Below are 17,113 nucleotides of genomic sequence, written 5' to 3' on the forward strand. Positions count from 1 at the left end.
TGGGACAAAACATTTTGACGGTTATAAACGAAAAATCAAGATTTAACGGTTATTTCAACTCTGATTTTGATGATTTTTTTACAGCTACACTCCTTGACCTTATATGAATACAATGACTGCATTCGATCGTCAATTTAAAATATTTACACTAGTGGATACCACAAAATCTTATGTTATATTTAATAAAAGTATAAATAAACTCTTAATTGTTAGTGAATATATTGTTTTGATGGCATATGCATTCTACGAAACTAGTTTCAATGATCCAACCGTCAAACTTGTTTTTTTACACTTCGAGATCATATACGCCAAAAATCGGAAAAAATAAACATTCAGAGATTAAGTAATATGACAAAACTTTTCGACGGTTATAAATGAAAAATCACGATTTAACGGTTATTTCAACTCTGATTTTGATGATTTTTTACAGCTACACTCCTTGACCCTATATGAATACAATGACTCCATTTGATCGTCAATTTAAAATATTTACACTAGTGGATACCACAAAATCTTATGTTGTATTTAATGAAAGTATAAATAAACTCTTAATTGTTAGTGAATATATTGTTTTGATGGCATACGCATTCTACGAAACTAGTTTCAAAGATCCAACCATCAAACTTGTTTGTTTATACTTCGAGATCATATGCGCCAAAAATCGGAAGAAATAAACATTCAGAGATCAAGTAATAGGACAAAACTTTTCGACGGTTATAAACGAAAAATCACGATTTAACGGTTATTTCAATTTCGATTTTGATGATTTTTTACAGCTACACTCCTTGACCCTATATGAATACAATGAACAAATTTGATCGTCAATTTAAAATATAATACATTTAAAATATTATATTTTTCTAACAAAATAATTTTTTTATTTTATTTATTTTTATTTTTGTAAAGACTTTGCGAGACGAAGTTTAGAAATTCGTCGCGCAAAGTCATGCAAAGATTTTTATAAAAAAAATTATTTTATTTATTTTTGTAAAGACTTTGCGAGAAGAAACACACTTCGTCGCGCAAGATTTTGTGCACCGAATTTTATTTTGTCGTCGCGCAAAGTCATGAAAGATTTTTACAAATAATTTTTTATTTTCTTTATTTTTGTAAAGACTTTACGAGACGAACCACACTTCGTCACGCAAGACTTTGTGTACCGAATTTTATTGTTTCGTCGCGCAAAGTCATCCAAAGATTTTTAAAAATAATTTTTTATTTTGTTTATTTTTTGTAAAGACTTTACGAGACGAACCACACTTCGTCGCGCAAAGGTTTGTCGCGCAAAGTGACTTTGTGCGACGATTTGTGTTTCGTTGCGCAAAATTTAGTCGCGTAAGACTTTGAGCGACGAAGTTTAATTTTCGTCACGCAAAGTCACTTTGAGCGATGAATTGTGTTTCATCGCGCAAAATTTGGTCGCGCAAGGGGTTTTTTTTACTAGTGTACACCTATTCACCGACTTTGCTAAAGATGGCTAAGGATGAGAGGAGGAGCTCTCTTCTCTCTATCTCTCAATCTTTCTATCACTCTAAGTACTCTGAATTTACATATGAACTTCACATGTAATAACCCGATCCTGAAATAAATTTTACTTATTAATTTATTAGGGAAAAAGACAATTTTACCCATGGATTTAATTATTGGAGAAAAAGTTGACTTTTTGACCGGGAAACAACCTGAAAATTCTGCTTTCACCGTTGCGTAGAGCGCGACAAAACATGTCTGTAGACATGTAGTGGGCTCAAATCCGGGTCGTATTGAGGAAAATACGATCAAAATATGTCAGGGACAAAATCGTAATTTTTGAAAATAAGATTTTTAAATATGACTCTCTCTCTCTCTCTCTCTCTCTCTCTCTCTTTCTCTCTCTCCCCCGCGTGGCGCCCCCCCTCCCCTGTTTTGATTCTTCAGCCGCAGCCCCCCTCCCTTTTGCCAGAACCACCGCCTCCGGCTATGACAACGCACTGGACCGGTGCCATAAGGACCGGCTCGACCTCGCCGTCAAACCCCAGCCCTTTCCCGGCACCAGCCGCCGCTTGTTTCGCCAGAAAAAGCCTGAGAACTATCGGTTTTTCACAAAATTTCACCGGCCTCGATCTCTCTCATTCGGCCGCCATTTCTGGCAAGCAAAGCATGGAATCTCATATAGCATTGATAGTTCGATTTTGGATTCAAAGTTTGGCCGGATTTCGGGTTGAAATTTTGGCCACTTCCGACCATTTTCCGGGGTATGTCCAAGAACAAAAGTGGCTCCAATCGATGTCCTGAACCTAGGGTAGGAAGCTTGACCCTTGATTTTGAGATTTTCAGGCGAGTGGTTTCGCTTTGGGCACCCACGCGCTGCCGGCGCGTGGGTCAGGTTTTGGACCGGCTTAGGGTTCCAGAATGATTCCCTAGTCCTCACGAGCGCGTAGGTACTTTCGGATTTCAATTTGGACAACGTTTGAACCCCGAGCGGATCTCGCCTATTATGCAATTTTCGGGTTCAATATGTTTGAACCGTTGGATCGTAGTTAATTTTATATATGTTGATCTAGATAATTCTAGAACTGTATAGGATTCGACGGATTGTAAATCGGAGTCCTGGATACTCCGAAATCATGAACCCTCGGGTTAGTTTTACAGGAACCGTTCGATCGTGCGATCGTGAGCAATCCGACCGTCCGATCGAGACCAAACTCTCGAGACATGTGTCCTGGCATATTGGAATCTCTAGAAACTCTCTGATGGGAATTTTGAGGTTGTGGACCCCACAGGGTCCCGAGTTGACTTTTTTAGGACTTTATCGCTTTTGAGTCCCGAGGCATTTTTAGACCGTTCTAAACCTTGGAAGAGCTTTTGTGGGCATAGGAATGACTTAAATTTCGATGCACACATTTCTAGGAGTCGGTGGTCAGGATTTTCAAATTAAATAGTTATGATGAGTTCTACAGGAGTTGTTTAAGATTTTTAGGTAGGTTATGTACGTACGAGTGTTCGTTGGTCTTAACGTGGCATTGATTTCCTGAAGCTTATATGATTATGGGATGGTATGTTAATCAGAGTTCAAGGTGATTAACAAACTAGCTAAATATTTAAGTGCATATCTATAATAAATCCACAGACTCAGTAACTAAAAAACAGATTTGAGGAATAAAGAGCAAAGTTTGTGATAAATTTCAGAATATGAGTTTCAAACCCACCATATGGGTAACCCCCCCAGTTATCTTGAAATAGTTTGTCATTCATGATATGCCCCACAAGTTTCTGGGATGTTGAACCGTGCGGTGCGAGGATTGCGGTTTGGCTTGACTTGGTGTCTTCGAGACCAGTGAGGATTGCGGCTCAAATTGACCTGGTGTCTCGGAGACCAGCGAGGAATGCGGCTCGGTTAACTTGGTGTTTCCGAGACCTGCGAGGATGGAATTGACGAAATATGATGGGGGTACGTCCGGGTGGAGAATTTTTTAAGTAAAGGATTTTACACAAATTACAATAAATTTCTTATGCTATTATTTCGTTTTATAAGTTAAAGGGAAAAACCTATATTTCAGTAAATCCATGGCCTCTAGCATTAAGATTTCACTTGGCTATTGTGATTTTAGTACTTTTCTCATTTTCCTATTTTTCCATGATAAGTTAGTTACAAAATCCTTATAAATATATATGCATTTATCAGTGAGTTTTATGTAAGTTTGGAAGGAATAGTTAAAAATGTTTTCAGCAGTATTTGTCTTATTTTTCTTATCTTTATTTTGATTATATATATATGCATAGATATATAAATCTAAGTTAGCAATACATAAATTGATCTATGAAACAAGCGGTAGATCAGGGAGTAGACTTTTGTTTATTAAATGATTTTATGCCATTTAAGTTTCATTACCTGACTACCTGATTTCTAGTAATTAGTTCGATTATTACATTCGCCTTTGGATATATCCGTATGCTGACTGTTGCCCCACGAGTCTTGGGATATCCAGATCGTGTGGAGCAAGGGATGCGGATCAGGTGAACTAAATGTCTCCTGATCCAGCGAGGATTGCAGCTTAGGTGAACCTTGAGTCACCGAGGCCTACGAGGACATGTCACATATGGTGATACAAGGAATTAACATAATGATATGGGATTTGACAGAACCTAGAAATTGACGGGAATAATAACGGATATCCCTGGGTTGAAATGAAGTATTAATCTTCGATATTTTTATTGGATTTGTCGAATTGTTGGATTGATGGGATGTTTATATAAAGGTAATTATGCACGTTTGATTCCGGTTTAAGCATAGCAGGTGAATGCTATTACTCGAATCTTTAACATAAGAGCTTGGGTTAGTAGTAAATTCTAAATAAAAGAACTACGTGTGGCTTAATCCCTGGTTAAGGGTACGTAGGCAACCTAGAGTTACTAGGTGCAACCACGAAATTAGTGATAGAAAGACTGTTCAGCTGAATAATTTGGGATTCGTTATCTTACTTATGTTGTTTAAAGATTTGGGATCAGTTCAGTGGCTAGAACAACTTAATTGATTTAGCGAGGTCCGGGGTCAAGTAATTGAAAGGTAGTTCAGCTAAGTTATTTTGAAATCTAATCTTGTTCTGAGGATGTTCTAAGAAATTGAATTGAACTTGGTTGGCAAAATGTTTTGTTTAAACTGTTATATGGCAAGAAGCCGTCTTATGGTAGTTTAATTGTCTGAAAGTAAATCTAATGCCTGCTGGTTGTTGGGAAATAGTTATGTCTTTGTTTGACAAGTGAAAATATTTGGGAAATGTTCAAAAATACAAGGGAGACTCTGCCAAATTTTCGGCAGAAGTCGAGTAAAAAGTAATATGAAATTTTGAATGGAAGGGCAATTTAGTCAATTGTGCCCAGCACCAACCAGGTGTAGGACATGCACAGGGTTTGGCTCGGATTCCAAAGTGAAATTTTGTTGCGTCGATTCAGCTGCACCAAAATGGATTCGGCTGCATCCTCAACTTGTGATACTCACAAGTGCACGAGCCGTTTGATAGTATAGCATATGTAAGTGAGAGGTCGATTCCACAGAAATTGGTGATTGAATAATCCAATTCAGTTTTCCTACACAAAACAGAAAAACAAGAAAGAAAGAAAAGAAAATAACTCAAGCAGATAAGTTCCCAAGTTCAATTAGATTAACGGATTGATTCTAGCTAAAGTATGATTAAGCCATGGTGTCTGGTCCTAACCTTGTATTCCTAATTCCCTAATTTGATCATTTGTTGTCTAACCTAAAATTAAGCATTAGGAACCCATTAAGCATAGAAGAACATTTTAAACAACCAAGTATGTATCTAATCCCTGTTGTCGAATGTCCATACATACTCTTCCTATTCATAGTTCAATTCGAATTAAAGCATGGTGTCTACTCTTAATTCAAACCAAGATAGCTAACATGCAAGCCTAAATGGTGATCAATCATTCAAACTAGCATATTAACTTATAAGCATAATGAATAAGAACAAAAACCATAATTGAAACTTGGAAACTAATTAAACTTGAATACTTAAGAAAGAATGTACATTACAAATAAAATTAAAGTAGAACTTGAAAACTTGAAGGAAAATTTAGTAAAATCATTTTGTTACAACAATTGACAACTTGAAAGGAAACTAAGAGAATGTGAGGGAGAGAAGGGAAGGGAGCTCTAGAGAAGTGTTTGAGGGCTCCCCCCCTTGGGGTGTGTTTTGAAGCTTGAAGACTTCTCTATTTATAGGGCTAAGAGGGAGGAACATCATGATGAATTCCAACACCACCATTCCTCTTTTAATACAATCCATAACTCCCACATCATCTTCTCTATGTTAGTGTGGTTGGAATCAATCTCATCCCATACTTCTTTTGCTGCACCTCAAGCTTTCTTCACATGGGATTTCAAAGGTGTTCAATTGTGGCTGCCTTTTGCTGCCAACCCATGTGGGTTTTCTTTTGATTGCTGGAAAAAATGATTCTTCTGAACTAGGCTTGGTGTAGGAAGGCCTGAAGTTTCAATATGTATCCAATGGGGTTCAAATTTGGATATGTCATAATAGACACCCATTGGAACAACTTGTATGAAGAATGTATTCCCATCTGAGCAATACAAGTGTATGTTTTGGGCCTTGCAAGTTGACTGCCGAAAATAGACTGTAATTGACTTCATTGCGGTCAGCTTGTGGGCTTGTTTTGTGCTTGATCTTCCCTCCTACAAAATCTGGAAAAATCTGGATCTTCAAACCCTTTGAATTATCTTTCCAAGCATATGCAGCCCAGCTCAAGCAAAAATCGGAAAGCCCTTCAAATGTCATTTTTGGCCCAGTAACGCAGATGCTGCCGAATTTGACCTTAAGTTGCCAAAACTTGTATAACTTTCTCTAGAAGACTCGGAATCATGAACCGTAAAATTCTCCAAAAACTAGACTTCTACATCTTTCCAATGATGTATGGCTCGTTATCTGGTTCTTCTTGAGCAAGTACAGTCCAATCCGTGAAGTTGACTGATCTGCAAACACCATTTTGAGCCAACTTGTCTCCAAAATGCATTTAATGAGTCTCAAGCTTATTACACTGAAACAAACACAAAACTTATTAAAAGCACAAGTTTAACTCAAAAACATAACCAAATCATAAGTTAGAAGGATACAAAATGACATGTAATTATGCACCGATCAAATTTGGGTCGGGTCTTGTCATCAGATGCACACACTATACAATCCAACGAATTCACATGCCTATTTCAAATACATGCATAAACAAACCAAGCTTTTAAAATATAGGCTGTTGCATTGTTGCTGCTGCTGCTGACACTGCTACTGTGTTGCTGCCACTGTTACTGCGCTAGTGCTGGAAAAAGGACAATGACTTCACATGTTGCTTTGGTTTTGTGGAGGAGAGAGACCTAAGACTTGCATGTCTTTGATATTTAAGATAAGGGGCTTTCTCGCCATTTTGAAAATATTTTGGGTGTTTTTGAAAGCTGTTTCTTTTAGGGTTTTCACTAAATTCCGCATATATTTATCAGACGGAGAGATTGCAATTGTTTGAGAATAATGATAATGTACATGTTGGGGATTGATGTACAAATATGAAGTCTATTTCTTATGGCATCCATATATGTCAGTATGACCTCTCTTTTGTACATGAGAAAGTGGAGGAAAAGAAAAGGCCAATGAAATTCATAAGAAAAATTAGAATACGATTCATATTAAAACATTCAATATGTATCAAGTTTTCCAATACACTTAATTCACTCTCAAATTCTTAATCAACTCATAATCACAATACAACACTTGAAAAAACTACAAGTCGGCAATAATTTATAGAGATATTTAGTCATATACCCATTCTTAGCACAAAAAATATAAATAAACCCCACACCATTTAATTTCTATAAATAAACCCAAAAAATAATAGTTGGCTCTATTTAATTTAATTTTGATTATTAAATTACTTTGATGCCCTATTGAGTGTTTTGGGTTTTTTTATGAGGTTTTGGGGTTGGGATTGTTTTAAGAAATTGATGGCAGTTTTGTAAATTATAAGAAGTTAAAAGCCTCTTTGTTATATTGTAAATGGGCTTTGGGTGTGTTTCTAAAGTCCATTTCATATGAGATATTTTTATAATTTGGGCTCCTATATTGGGTATAATAGTGAATCTCCATAATTTATATTCTTTGCATTGTGAGCAGCCATAGGTTAGTTTTGCCATCTTTCGTGGAATGCATTACTTATGCCATTTCCATCAAAATTTAGATTGTCATGTACGTAATGCAAAAGAATTTAGTACAAAAAATTACTTAATTTTATAATTTGATAAGAATGAATTTAGGGTTTATACTTGTTGTTCTATGACATTACCCTGTAGTCCCAAATTTAGATCTTGAACTACACTATTTATGTTATGTAGACCTCTCCATGTTGGAAAATTGTGACTCCATATGAAAAGAAAAAGGTAAATTTATTTTTTGAATTCTTTGGACTACTTTCTGAATTCTTTGGACTAAAAGGAGGGTGCTGTAGGGAATGATGTATTATTGGAAGAGCAAGTAAAGAAAAAGAAAAAAGAAAACTACTTTCTGAAGTCTTGGGTTGGGACTAAAAGGGTCTCTCTCTCTCTCTTAGCTTGCTATTTGAATATCAAGCAAAACTTGGGTATAGTCCCGCTCACCTAAGGATTTGAAAATGAGGTCTAGTGAGGCCAAATTTATTTTAACCCAAAGATTATGTTTAGTTAGATCCAACCGCTTAAAATATTTTTCAACTTAAAAGGTTACCTTTTTTTAGGCTTAAATGTCAAAATGGTCCCTGTGTTTTATCTTATCGGCCAATTTAATCCCCGTGTTATCAATTTGGCCAATTTGGTTCCTATATATTTTGGCAAATGTGGTTCTTTCAGTCAGAATTTTGTTAAAACTGGAAAAAAATATTTAAAATTAATTTAAAAAACTGTAATGAATTATTAAATATCCAAATTCAATCTAAAAATGGATTATTAAATATCCAAATGTGGTTCTCCCACTCACTACATCCACTTCAACCCCAAAAAGTACACATTGTGTGCTCGTGGTGAAGGAAGATGATTGTAGCAAGAAAATACGATTGACTCAATAACTTTCTTTGCTACAGAATGCAAGAACATGAGTTTTAATAATTAAGTTTTTATTATTATTTAAATTTGAATATTTATAATCAATTTAAATATTTTTTTTCTTCAGTTTCAACAGTATTTTGACGAAAAGAACCACATTTGCTAAAATATACAGGAACTAAATTAATCAAATTGATAACACGGGGACCAAATTGGCCGATGAGGTAAAACATAGGGACCATTTCGAGATTTAAGCCTTTTTTTGTATTTGGAACTTTGTTTTCTTTCTAACTCCTTCGTTAATCCGATTCTCCCTCTTAGCATGGCGTTCCAAAAATTAACACCAGGATGTAGTGGATTTTTCTAGAATAAGAGTTATATAAAGGGATTTGTGTATTGGGTAAGCTTTTCTTTCAAGTATTGCAGACATTGTTGAAGTTTGGTGGACTTTGGTTTGTTCTTAGTCAAATTCTGTGTGGGTTTAGACCTATAAATTATTCAAATACTTTACTGAGCCACTAAACTCAATTTTTTGTTAGGGTTTTAGTTTGTGGTAGGGTTGGGTGCAGTCCAGTCCAGTCTGATTTCCACCTTACATTGGAACTAGAATCGGTACTATTTAATCTATGCAGTTTGGTCCCGTTTTGGTGAAAAAAATTTATGAAACTGGCCGGTCTGGTTTAAACTAATTTCGGTGAGGTTTTCAATTTTTCTGGTTTCGGACCAGATATTATTTTATTTTATTTCTATTTTTTTAATAACTTCCAACTAAAATTTAATTTTTTGGGCTTAAAATTTCACAAATGATCCAATTTCATGCAAAAAGAGATGATTGGGCCTAGAAAAGAAAGGTGTTTTGAAAGTTGGGCTTGGGGAAATATTAGTTGTGGGATTAGATTCAGTTTTGTAAGGTATGAAACCGGCACCGAAATCGGTTTGAATTAGTCCAGTCTGGTTTGGTGCCGATTTGTTGACTTTTTAGTCAACATGGTTATTTTCCGATTTTTTCCATCTGGTGTGGCTTGGTGTTCCGGTTTTCCGGTGTCAATTTCCACCCCTAGTTTATGGTTATGTTGCTTCCTTTAAGGAGCTTTGGTTTACAGTTAATAGGGAGTTTACTATTGTGCTAGATAACAATCAAATTTCACCTAATTTGATTAAGGTCAATGACTAATAAATCTACCTAAAATTACTAAACTACGACTAACTGTAGGGGCTTTTTCGTTCCAGTAGCTACATATGGGCCTGAGCTGCTGTAAAGAGCGAATGGATAGAGTTGCCCATGTGCCTGAGTTCAAGAATCAGGGCCCAAGAGTGCTTTGAAAGGTTTGGGGAGCCTTAAGAAGCACTTTGGTTTCTTTCACCAACAAAACCGACAACTGTTTACATATCAATATTATGGCTTAGCCTAAGAAGCTTGTGACATGGGAGTAGAGCATTCATGAGTTTAGCATTAGAGAGAGAAAATTTGGATTTATCAAGAGAAATAGAGGTTCAAAGCAAGGGGATAGGGAGAGATCAGGGTGAAAGGATGGGTGGCTTGTGTAAATTTCCAACCGCTTGATGAAAGCTTCATGGCGCTCTTGGATGATTTGCCAGAAGGGAAAAAGGAAGAATATGGGAGAACAGGGCTTGAAATTGAAGGTTCCAGCAGTGAGTGAGGATGCTTGCTAGCTCTGGATGTGTTCTTTTGCTGGGTTGGAGATGCCCTCTTTTATAGGCCCTGGAAGCTCCTTATTCCTAAACCCTAGTTGGTTCTCCCCAAATTTGCCAAGTCGTCTCCTCTATTTCCATTCTCTTCCTTTGATTCAACCCATTTTCATGAAATTTCCTTAATCCAAACACTCTAGGACAAGATTTTTTTGGAGCTCTAGAGTCATCCCACAGCTGGTCTCTGCGCCACCTTCCTATCTCTAGCAACACTCACTCCTTCTTTCCTTCCCTACTTTCTGGCAAGAGTTGGTAGGGGAAAGAAGTAGGTAAAGGCACTGGTCTGAAGGGTGTTTTACTCCCAGCAGCCTGCACACGTGAATTTCCTTTGGTTTTAACGATGGTTTGTCTTGGATTTGGCTCTAGTCATGTGATGGAGGTTTCTTGAGATATTTCTCAAGCTGCTAGGCCACTCCCTAAAGTGATGGGCCACTTTTACTAAGGTAATGGGCTATTTTTTTCTCTCATACTCTTACCCATATGTTTGGGCTCAAGAAATGAGCTATTTTTTTGCTCCCAAGCAGCCCAAAACTTCCACTTCTTCGCCCATTAACGGGCCTCGTGAATACTCGTATTCATTCATACCACAACCCGCTCAGCAAGCCACAGGCATTTGTGTGGCTTGGGCCCACTTAAGCTTGTAGCATGGCTTAGTGCCAAAACAAAGATTTTTCACTTGGTGTTGCGTCTTATTTGGCGTGCTTGTGCTCGAGCTTTGCCGTATTGCAAAGGACTATGATTGGGCCAAATGGCGCTTGACGAGATAATAAGCACGGGTTCAAAGAGTCAGTACATTTTACAGGCTTGTTGTGACCTTTCTGCGTTGTGGGTTACGTATTTGCTTGGCTTGGCACGTATGCAAGCGCATACGACGGACTCTTGCGTGCCTAAGTAGGGTTTCTTCCCAAGTTAGGTGTCGTACTGAGCCGGAAATATATTTGGGTCCAACCTTCGATTTTTTGGGCCTAAAGACTAACAAATCTTATAAATTACCAAGAATGCCATTGAAGCTTTTTTTTTTTAATAATTTCATTAATTCAATGGAGGCCAAAAACAGATCACCAAAACGACACCACAAGACCAAGAATTTTACGTGAAACAACAACGCTTACCTAACGCCTGCGACAACTTGAATGCACACGACAATTCTCATTCACTCCTAGAAACCGCCTTTAGTCGTCCTTCCCACTCCTTCCCAAAACCCATTACTCAGAGACTCAACCACCATCAACGAGGAGCATCGTCGATGATAGTTCACCACCAACCACTAGCAATGACGTCAACAACAACCACCAATGATCGAAACCCATTCTCACTTTCTCCAAAAGAATGTAAGAAACTCAACGATCTAGCACTAGGGATTTTTGCAATGTCCTTTATGTTTTGGGTTTTTGATTTTGGGTTTGTGCTATGATTTTGGCCTCGCTAGTCCTAATGTTGTTTTTAGGGTAGTGTATTGCAATTGCAGTTTATGATTATGCATTGCAGATTATACTTCTGCATTGTAGTTTATACTTACTTGTCCTAATAGTGTTTTCATTCTTGTTTCAGATCACAAATGGCATCTGAACAGTCACCAAAAAAGAAGGAAGATCAAAACCAAGCAAAGCTAAGAATTAAATCAATAGCTCAAACGACAAAACCAAAGCCAAGTTATGATAGAAAAGCAAAGCACCCGGACTATGTCCAGTTTCGGTGCAATGTGAGTGCCCTCAACAACATCATCACAGACGTCAAAGACAGGCTAAATGGCAAGCAAAAGGAACTCCTCCAGAAAACACCTTTCTGGAAATTGATTGTGTCGTTTTACAACGGAAGAGTTTACATGAAGCACATGATTAAGTCAGACCTCAACTTAGTAAAATTGCTCAAGCAGTTTGATCCTGCTACAAAATCTTTCAAATTTGTCACCAAATCATTCAAGATCATAGCAGATGCAGTGACTGAAATTCTAGGACTGTCAAAGGAAGGAAAATTTGTCAAACTTGACAATGAAAAAAACAAACCAACCTTTAGAACAAGGCACTTTGGAAAGGCAAAACCATCAAAAGGACTCGTAGAAGAAGAAATACACAACGCAATTGCCTTAACAAAGAAACCGCAAAAACAAAAGCCCAAGACAAAAATAAAGAAGACCACCAAGAAAAGGAAAGGAAAAAAACAAACCGAAGAAGAAGAAAAAGAGGTAGAGGAAGAGGAGGTTGTTGATTATGATAAGGATATGGTCAGCCTAGTCATGATTTAGCTCTACATAACATTGCTCTTCACTAACTCTTCAACCACTTTGCAGTGGACAATTGTTGAGCATTGTGAGAAGCTAGACACACTATCAAGCTACTTGTGTGCAAGAGCTGTTTCAAGCTACATAAATACCTCATTGGTCACAAAGACAAAAGCAAAGAAGGAAGGAGAAGACTTTATAAGAGCTTTTGGTCTTTATGTCTTGCTAATAAATTCACAATATGCATTGCGATTTCTAACATAGTATCTATATCTTGTTTTTGAATTGTGCATTTTCTGCTGTGTAAAAGGACCAATATAATACAACCAATCATTGGCAAAGAGAAGGAAACTCCTGCAATTGTTAAATGGAGTCTTGTTGAACTTCACACAAGATTCAACGAAATCAAGGACTTAAATGACATAAAGATATGCAATTTATCGCATGTTCTATTTTAATGTATCTTGAATGCAAATCTATTCTAAATCATTCTCATTGTATAGGTTCTTTTCAAAACCTCTAAAAAGCAAAAAACTACTAGAGAAAAGGAAGAGGATAAAATATTTCTTCATGAAGACCCTGTTGACAACAAGGTAATTAGAATATGTAAACAGTGGCTTATGCATTGCGGTTTCTATTTTTTGTAATGCAGTTTCTGTTTTCTCCAATGCAGTTTCTATTTTATCGAATGCAGTTTCTAATTAGTTTTGTTCAATTTGCAAAAAAGAAAAGAAAATGAAGATGATGAAGACGAAGAAGAAGGAGATGAAGTAGCATGACAAGGACACCATGATGATGATGATGAAAGTCCAGAACTAAAAGAGATCAGAAAAAAGAAAAGGTTTGAGATTGAAGCTGGAAAAGTTCCTGTTGGACTTTATGACTACTAGGTTAAGTCTATGACAGCCTAAATCAACCACTGCTAAAGGTAAGACCCTAGTTGGGTTTGCCCAAAAAGCATACAACTGTGGAAGGATGAAATTAATCAATATAATGAGAAGAAAATGATGGATTGTGGGATATATTTATCCAAGCAGAAAAGAGATCAACGCATCTATAAGATGGTGTGAAAAAACTTTCAATGCATACTGCTAATGTAGTTTACATCACAAAATAAAAGTGCACAAAATAACCACAAGACTGTCAAGCAATTTCCAGCAATGATATGTACTTACTTAAAAATTTACCATAATTACTTTATATGTCTAATTGCCCTCAAATTTCATGGAAACAAACTAGAGACATTAATATTCATATAGAAAAATATAGAGTCATTTAAGCTAATTAAAACGTTTGGAAATTGACCTACAAGGTTACTCAGAAAACTGCCAGCACATTCTTTTCCTTGAACATAGATCACTTATAAAATTCTCATAAACAAACTATAATTCCAATAATCATGAAATTTTGTAGTATTCAAGAAGACACTTATATCTGAAACGCACCCAAAAATCAGGTCATTTGAGAAACTTCAGGTGAGTCATTCGACAATCTTTACTTATAATGAAGAATATGTCAGCAAAAATTCTGTGCATATGTTTTAACTTTATAAATTCACCAAAAATTCAATTCTCAACATATTTTCATGAAATAATCAGCGCCTATAGAAATCTTAGAAAATCTACCATATCGTCCAATTTTATCATGAATTAATTCGAACTACAACATTATCCAAACAGACATCATTGCAGCGTAGTTCAAAACCAAAAACCTTATGCATTCTAAACATCATACAATCCTAGGTGGCGTTTGGGGTTGCTTAAATTAAAAAAAGCAGCTTTAATAAAAAGTTATGGTAGTTTGAGTATTTGGTAAACATGAGAAATTGGGCTTTTTAAAAAAGTTGCTGTCAAAGACCCTTGTTTTTTAAAATCCCTCACAACCCAGCTTTTTAAAGCTGCTTAAAAAAAAATTTAACCGGTGGTTTAATGATTGTTTTGACTCTCCCATAATATCCTCACTTATTTTCCAAAATGACAGTCCTTTGTCCTCCAATACATTGAGCAATACCAAACTCCGTTCCTTCTTCATTTGTTCGAAAACCAGAGTAGTGAGGGAGAGAGTGATGAGCTTCATCGACTCCATCGTCTTCTTCGCATCAGTCATCACCAGCCGCCATCGACGCCATCTTCCTCTCAACGGCTCTCTCTCGATGGCTCTCTCTTGTCGGCGCTCTCTTTCTTGTTGTCTCTCTCTCTAGCTCGCTCTATCTCTTGTATTGTGCTTTCCTCTCTTTCCACTCTTCTTCTCTGTCTGTCTCCGTTCTTGGTGATATTTGATGGGTTCAATCTGCTATGTCTCTCTCTTCCTCTCTTTCCACTCGCTCACTCAAGCTTATTCTTATGAAATTATGCTTTTTATTGGTTTATTTTTGTTAGATTATAATTGGGTATTTTTCTAGGGTTTTCTATTTTGAATTGTTTTTATTATGGGGTTTTTGTTTGGAATGATAATATATATAAACAAATTGATGGGTGGAATTGGAGCCCTTGTTTAGCTGGTTGTCTATTCATATAGATTTTTTTTTTTCTGGGGTGCTTTGCTTTCATACGAACTCGGGTCAATCTCCTTTCTCAGTCTGAGGCTTTAATTTCACAAACTGAGATGAGAGATGGTATGTGGTTCGTGAAATTCTTGAAGCATGAGTTGATGTAGGTGATTGTTAATGAGATTTGTTTTATTACTCAAGAATTCTAATCATGATGAATCCAATTGGAGTTTTTGGGGTTGTTAGTGGAGAATTGAGGTTGTCATCAAAAGAGAAGATGAGGTTTTTAACTGGGAAACCTCATCACTGGTTCTGGTTTCTTCAACCCAATTGGTTGATGGTTAACTTTTGCAAGCCACATGTGTTTTCCTAGATATTGGGACAATAACTTAGGTATATATCTTCATACTTGTGCTGCTGCTATTAATTTCACTGCCACCTTGCTTTTTCTTTGGAAAATTAATAGGTTTATGTTAGTGGGTTCAATATGTTTTTGGATATTTGATCCATGAAATATGAATTATGATCTGAATCAGGTGTCACATTCTGATAGAGGGGTTTTGCTGAAAAAGGAAGAAGAAGAAAAGGTAGCTGAAGTGGCTGAAAAATTGCAGAGCTATTGTGTTAGTGAACCAGTGAAATGCCCTCTTATTTTAGGAGGTAAAAAACTATTAAGGTGTGGACTTTATTTCTGGAGATGCATATTACAACCTAACTTTTGGGATGAACTGAAATATCTTATTTTCTGGCATTGTGGCCAAAACTCAAAACTCCTAGTTCAAAATTAGTCTTGACTTCAAAGTTCAAAGAAGTTAAAAGTGGAAGAACAAGCATCCATATGACATATGATTTTCATCTTGATCCAGGTGTTGAAAACAACAATGGCAGTTACCACAACTGCCTTGGCATTTGTTTTTTAACATTAGCATGAGCAATTGTATGGCCCTCTGTAACATAGATGATACTCTGCTCATTGTTGTTAAAAGCATGGTATGCATTTATCTGTTGTTGTTATTGGTCATATGATGACATGATTCAAGTTATTGAAGCTTCTGACGTTGTTAAAGACAAAGTATCCTTCTCTGCTTTTGGGTTCTTGGATGGAGAAGTCTCTTTAACAGGTAGGCTGCCAAGGTTAGGATATTGCCAATGCTTGAAGATTTTCCCGATTATTTGCTTTGCTGTGTAGTTTGAACTTTAAACACCATTTACCTCACATATTTACCTTTCACAAATTTTCTTCACATTGTCAAGTATGTTCCTTTTTCTACTTGATTGATGCACAGTTATTTTTCTTCTCATCTCTGCACTTGCAGGAAAGTTGAAGGCTTTAGACGATAAATGGATCCAAGTTCTATTTGAGCCACCAGAACTGAAGGTTGGAGCGTTGGAGTTTTGATATGGTGGTGAAAGTGAGGTTAAACTCCAGATCACATACATGGATGACAATGTGAGGTTGGGGAAGGGCTCTAGAGGTTATCTTTTTGTTTTCTAAAGACGTGGTAATCCCACTTGAAATGGTTATTGTGAGACAAGAATCATTCTCCATATAAAATGTAATGCTTCAATGCTGCAAACAAATTTGTGATATCTCAATGCTATTTTGCTATGGATCAAATTACGGCGTCAAAAATCATTTTGGATAAGCCACAAATAATGTCTCTCTTCAAGTCGCTTGATGCTGATATCAAAAAAAACCTTTGTTGAGCACTTGCTCAATGAAAATGCTTTAAAGGAGGCAACATCCCGTATATTGGAAACAAAAGTGCATCTCCCACCTTAGAAACACCACAAGTGCATCTACAAATGAAATCTTATATAGGGTGGCACGAAGAGAGAGTAGTGAAGTTGTAGATTAAAAAATAAATAAATAATTTATTTAGTGAAGTTGGTTTTCTTTTTTCTTTTGAAGTAGAAAAAGAATGAAGAAAATAACAAACAAAGAGTAGTGAAGTTGTAGATTAAAAAAAGAAAAAAATGTATGTAGTGAAGTTGGTTTTCTTTTTTCTTTTGAAGTAGAAAAACAATGAAGAAAATAACAAACAGTTTCATCATCATGTCCTTTTTGGTCATTATACACACTAAAAGCACTTCTGATAAAAATTTACCAAACACTTTGACTACT

General features: G+C 36.4%; 1 protein-coding gene and 1 pseudogene across 1 annotated transcript; both read left to right on the forward strand.

Annotated features, from left to right (window-relative positions):
- The first annotated feature begins 11,837 nt into the window (after positions 1-11,837).
- On the forward strand, positions 11,838-12,487 carry LOC148297488 (uncharacterized; annotated as a pseudogene).
- A 1,173-nt stretch (positions 12,488-13,660) lies between these two features.
- LOC110772279 (putative plastid-lipid-associated protein 8, chloroplastic) lies at positions 13,661-16,606 on the forward strand. The gene is made up of 6 exons (XM_088247275.1): positions 13,661-13,667; positions 13,914-13,975; positions 14,701-14,715; positions 15,525-15,648; positions 16,038-16,109; positions 16,305-16,606. The coding sequence occupies exons 1-6, from the start codon at positions 13,661-13,663 to the stop codon at positions 16,385-16,387; spliced, it is 363 nt and encodes a 120-aa protein (XP_088103401.1). The 3' UTR covers positions 16,388-16,606.
- The last annotated feature ends 507 nt before the right edge of the window (positions 16,607-17,113 follow it).

Source organism: Prunus avium, chromosome 1 (genome assembly GCF_965620075.1).
Source record: "Prunus avium chromosome 1, drPruAviu1.hap1.1, whole genome shotgun sequence".
NCBI lineage: Eukaryota > Viridiplantae > Streptophyta > Magnoliopsida > Rosales > Rosaceae > Prunus > Prunus avium.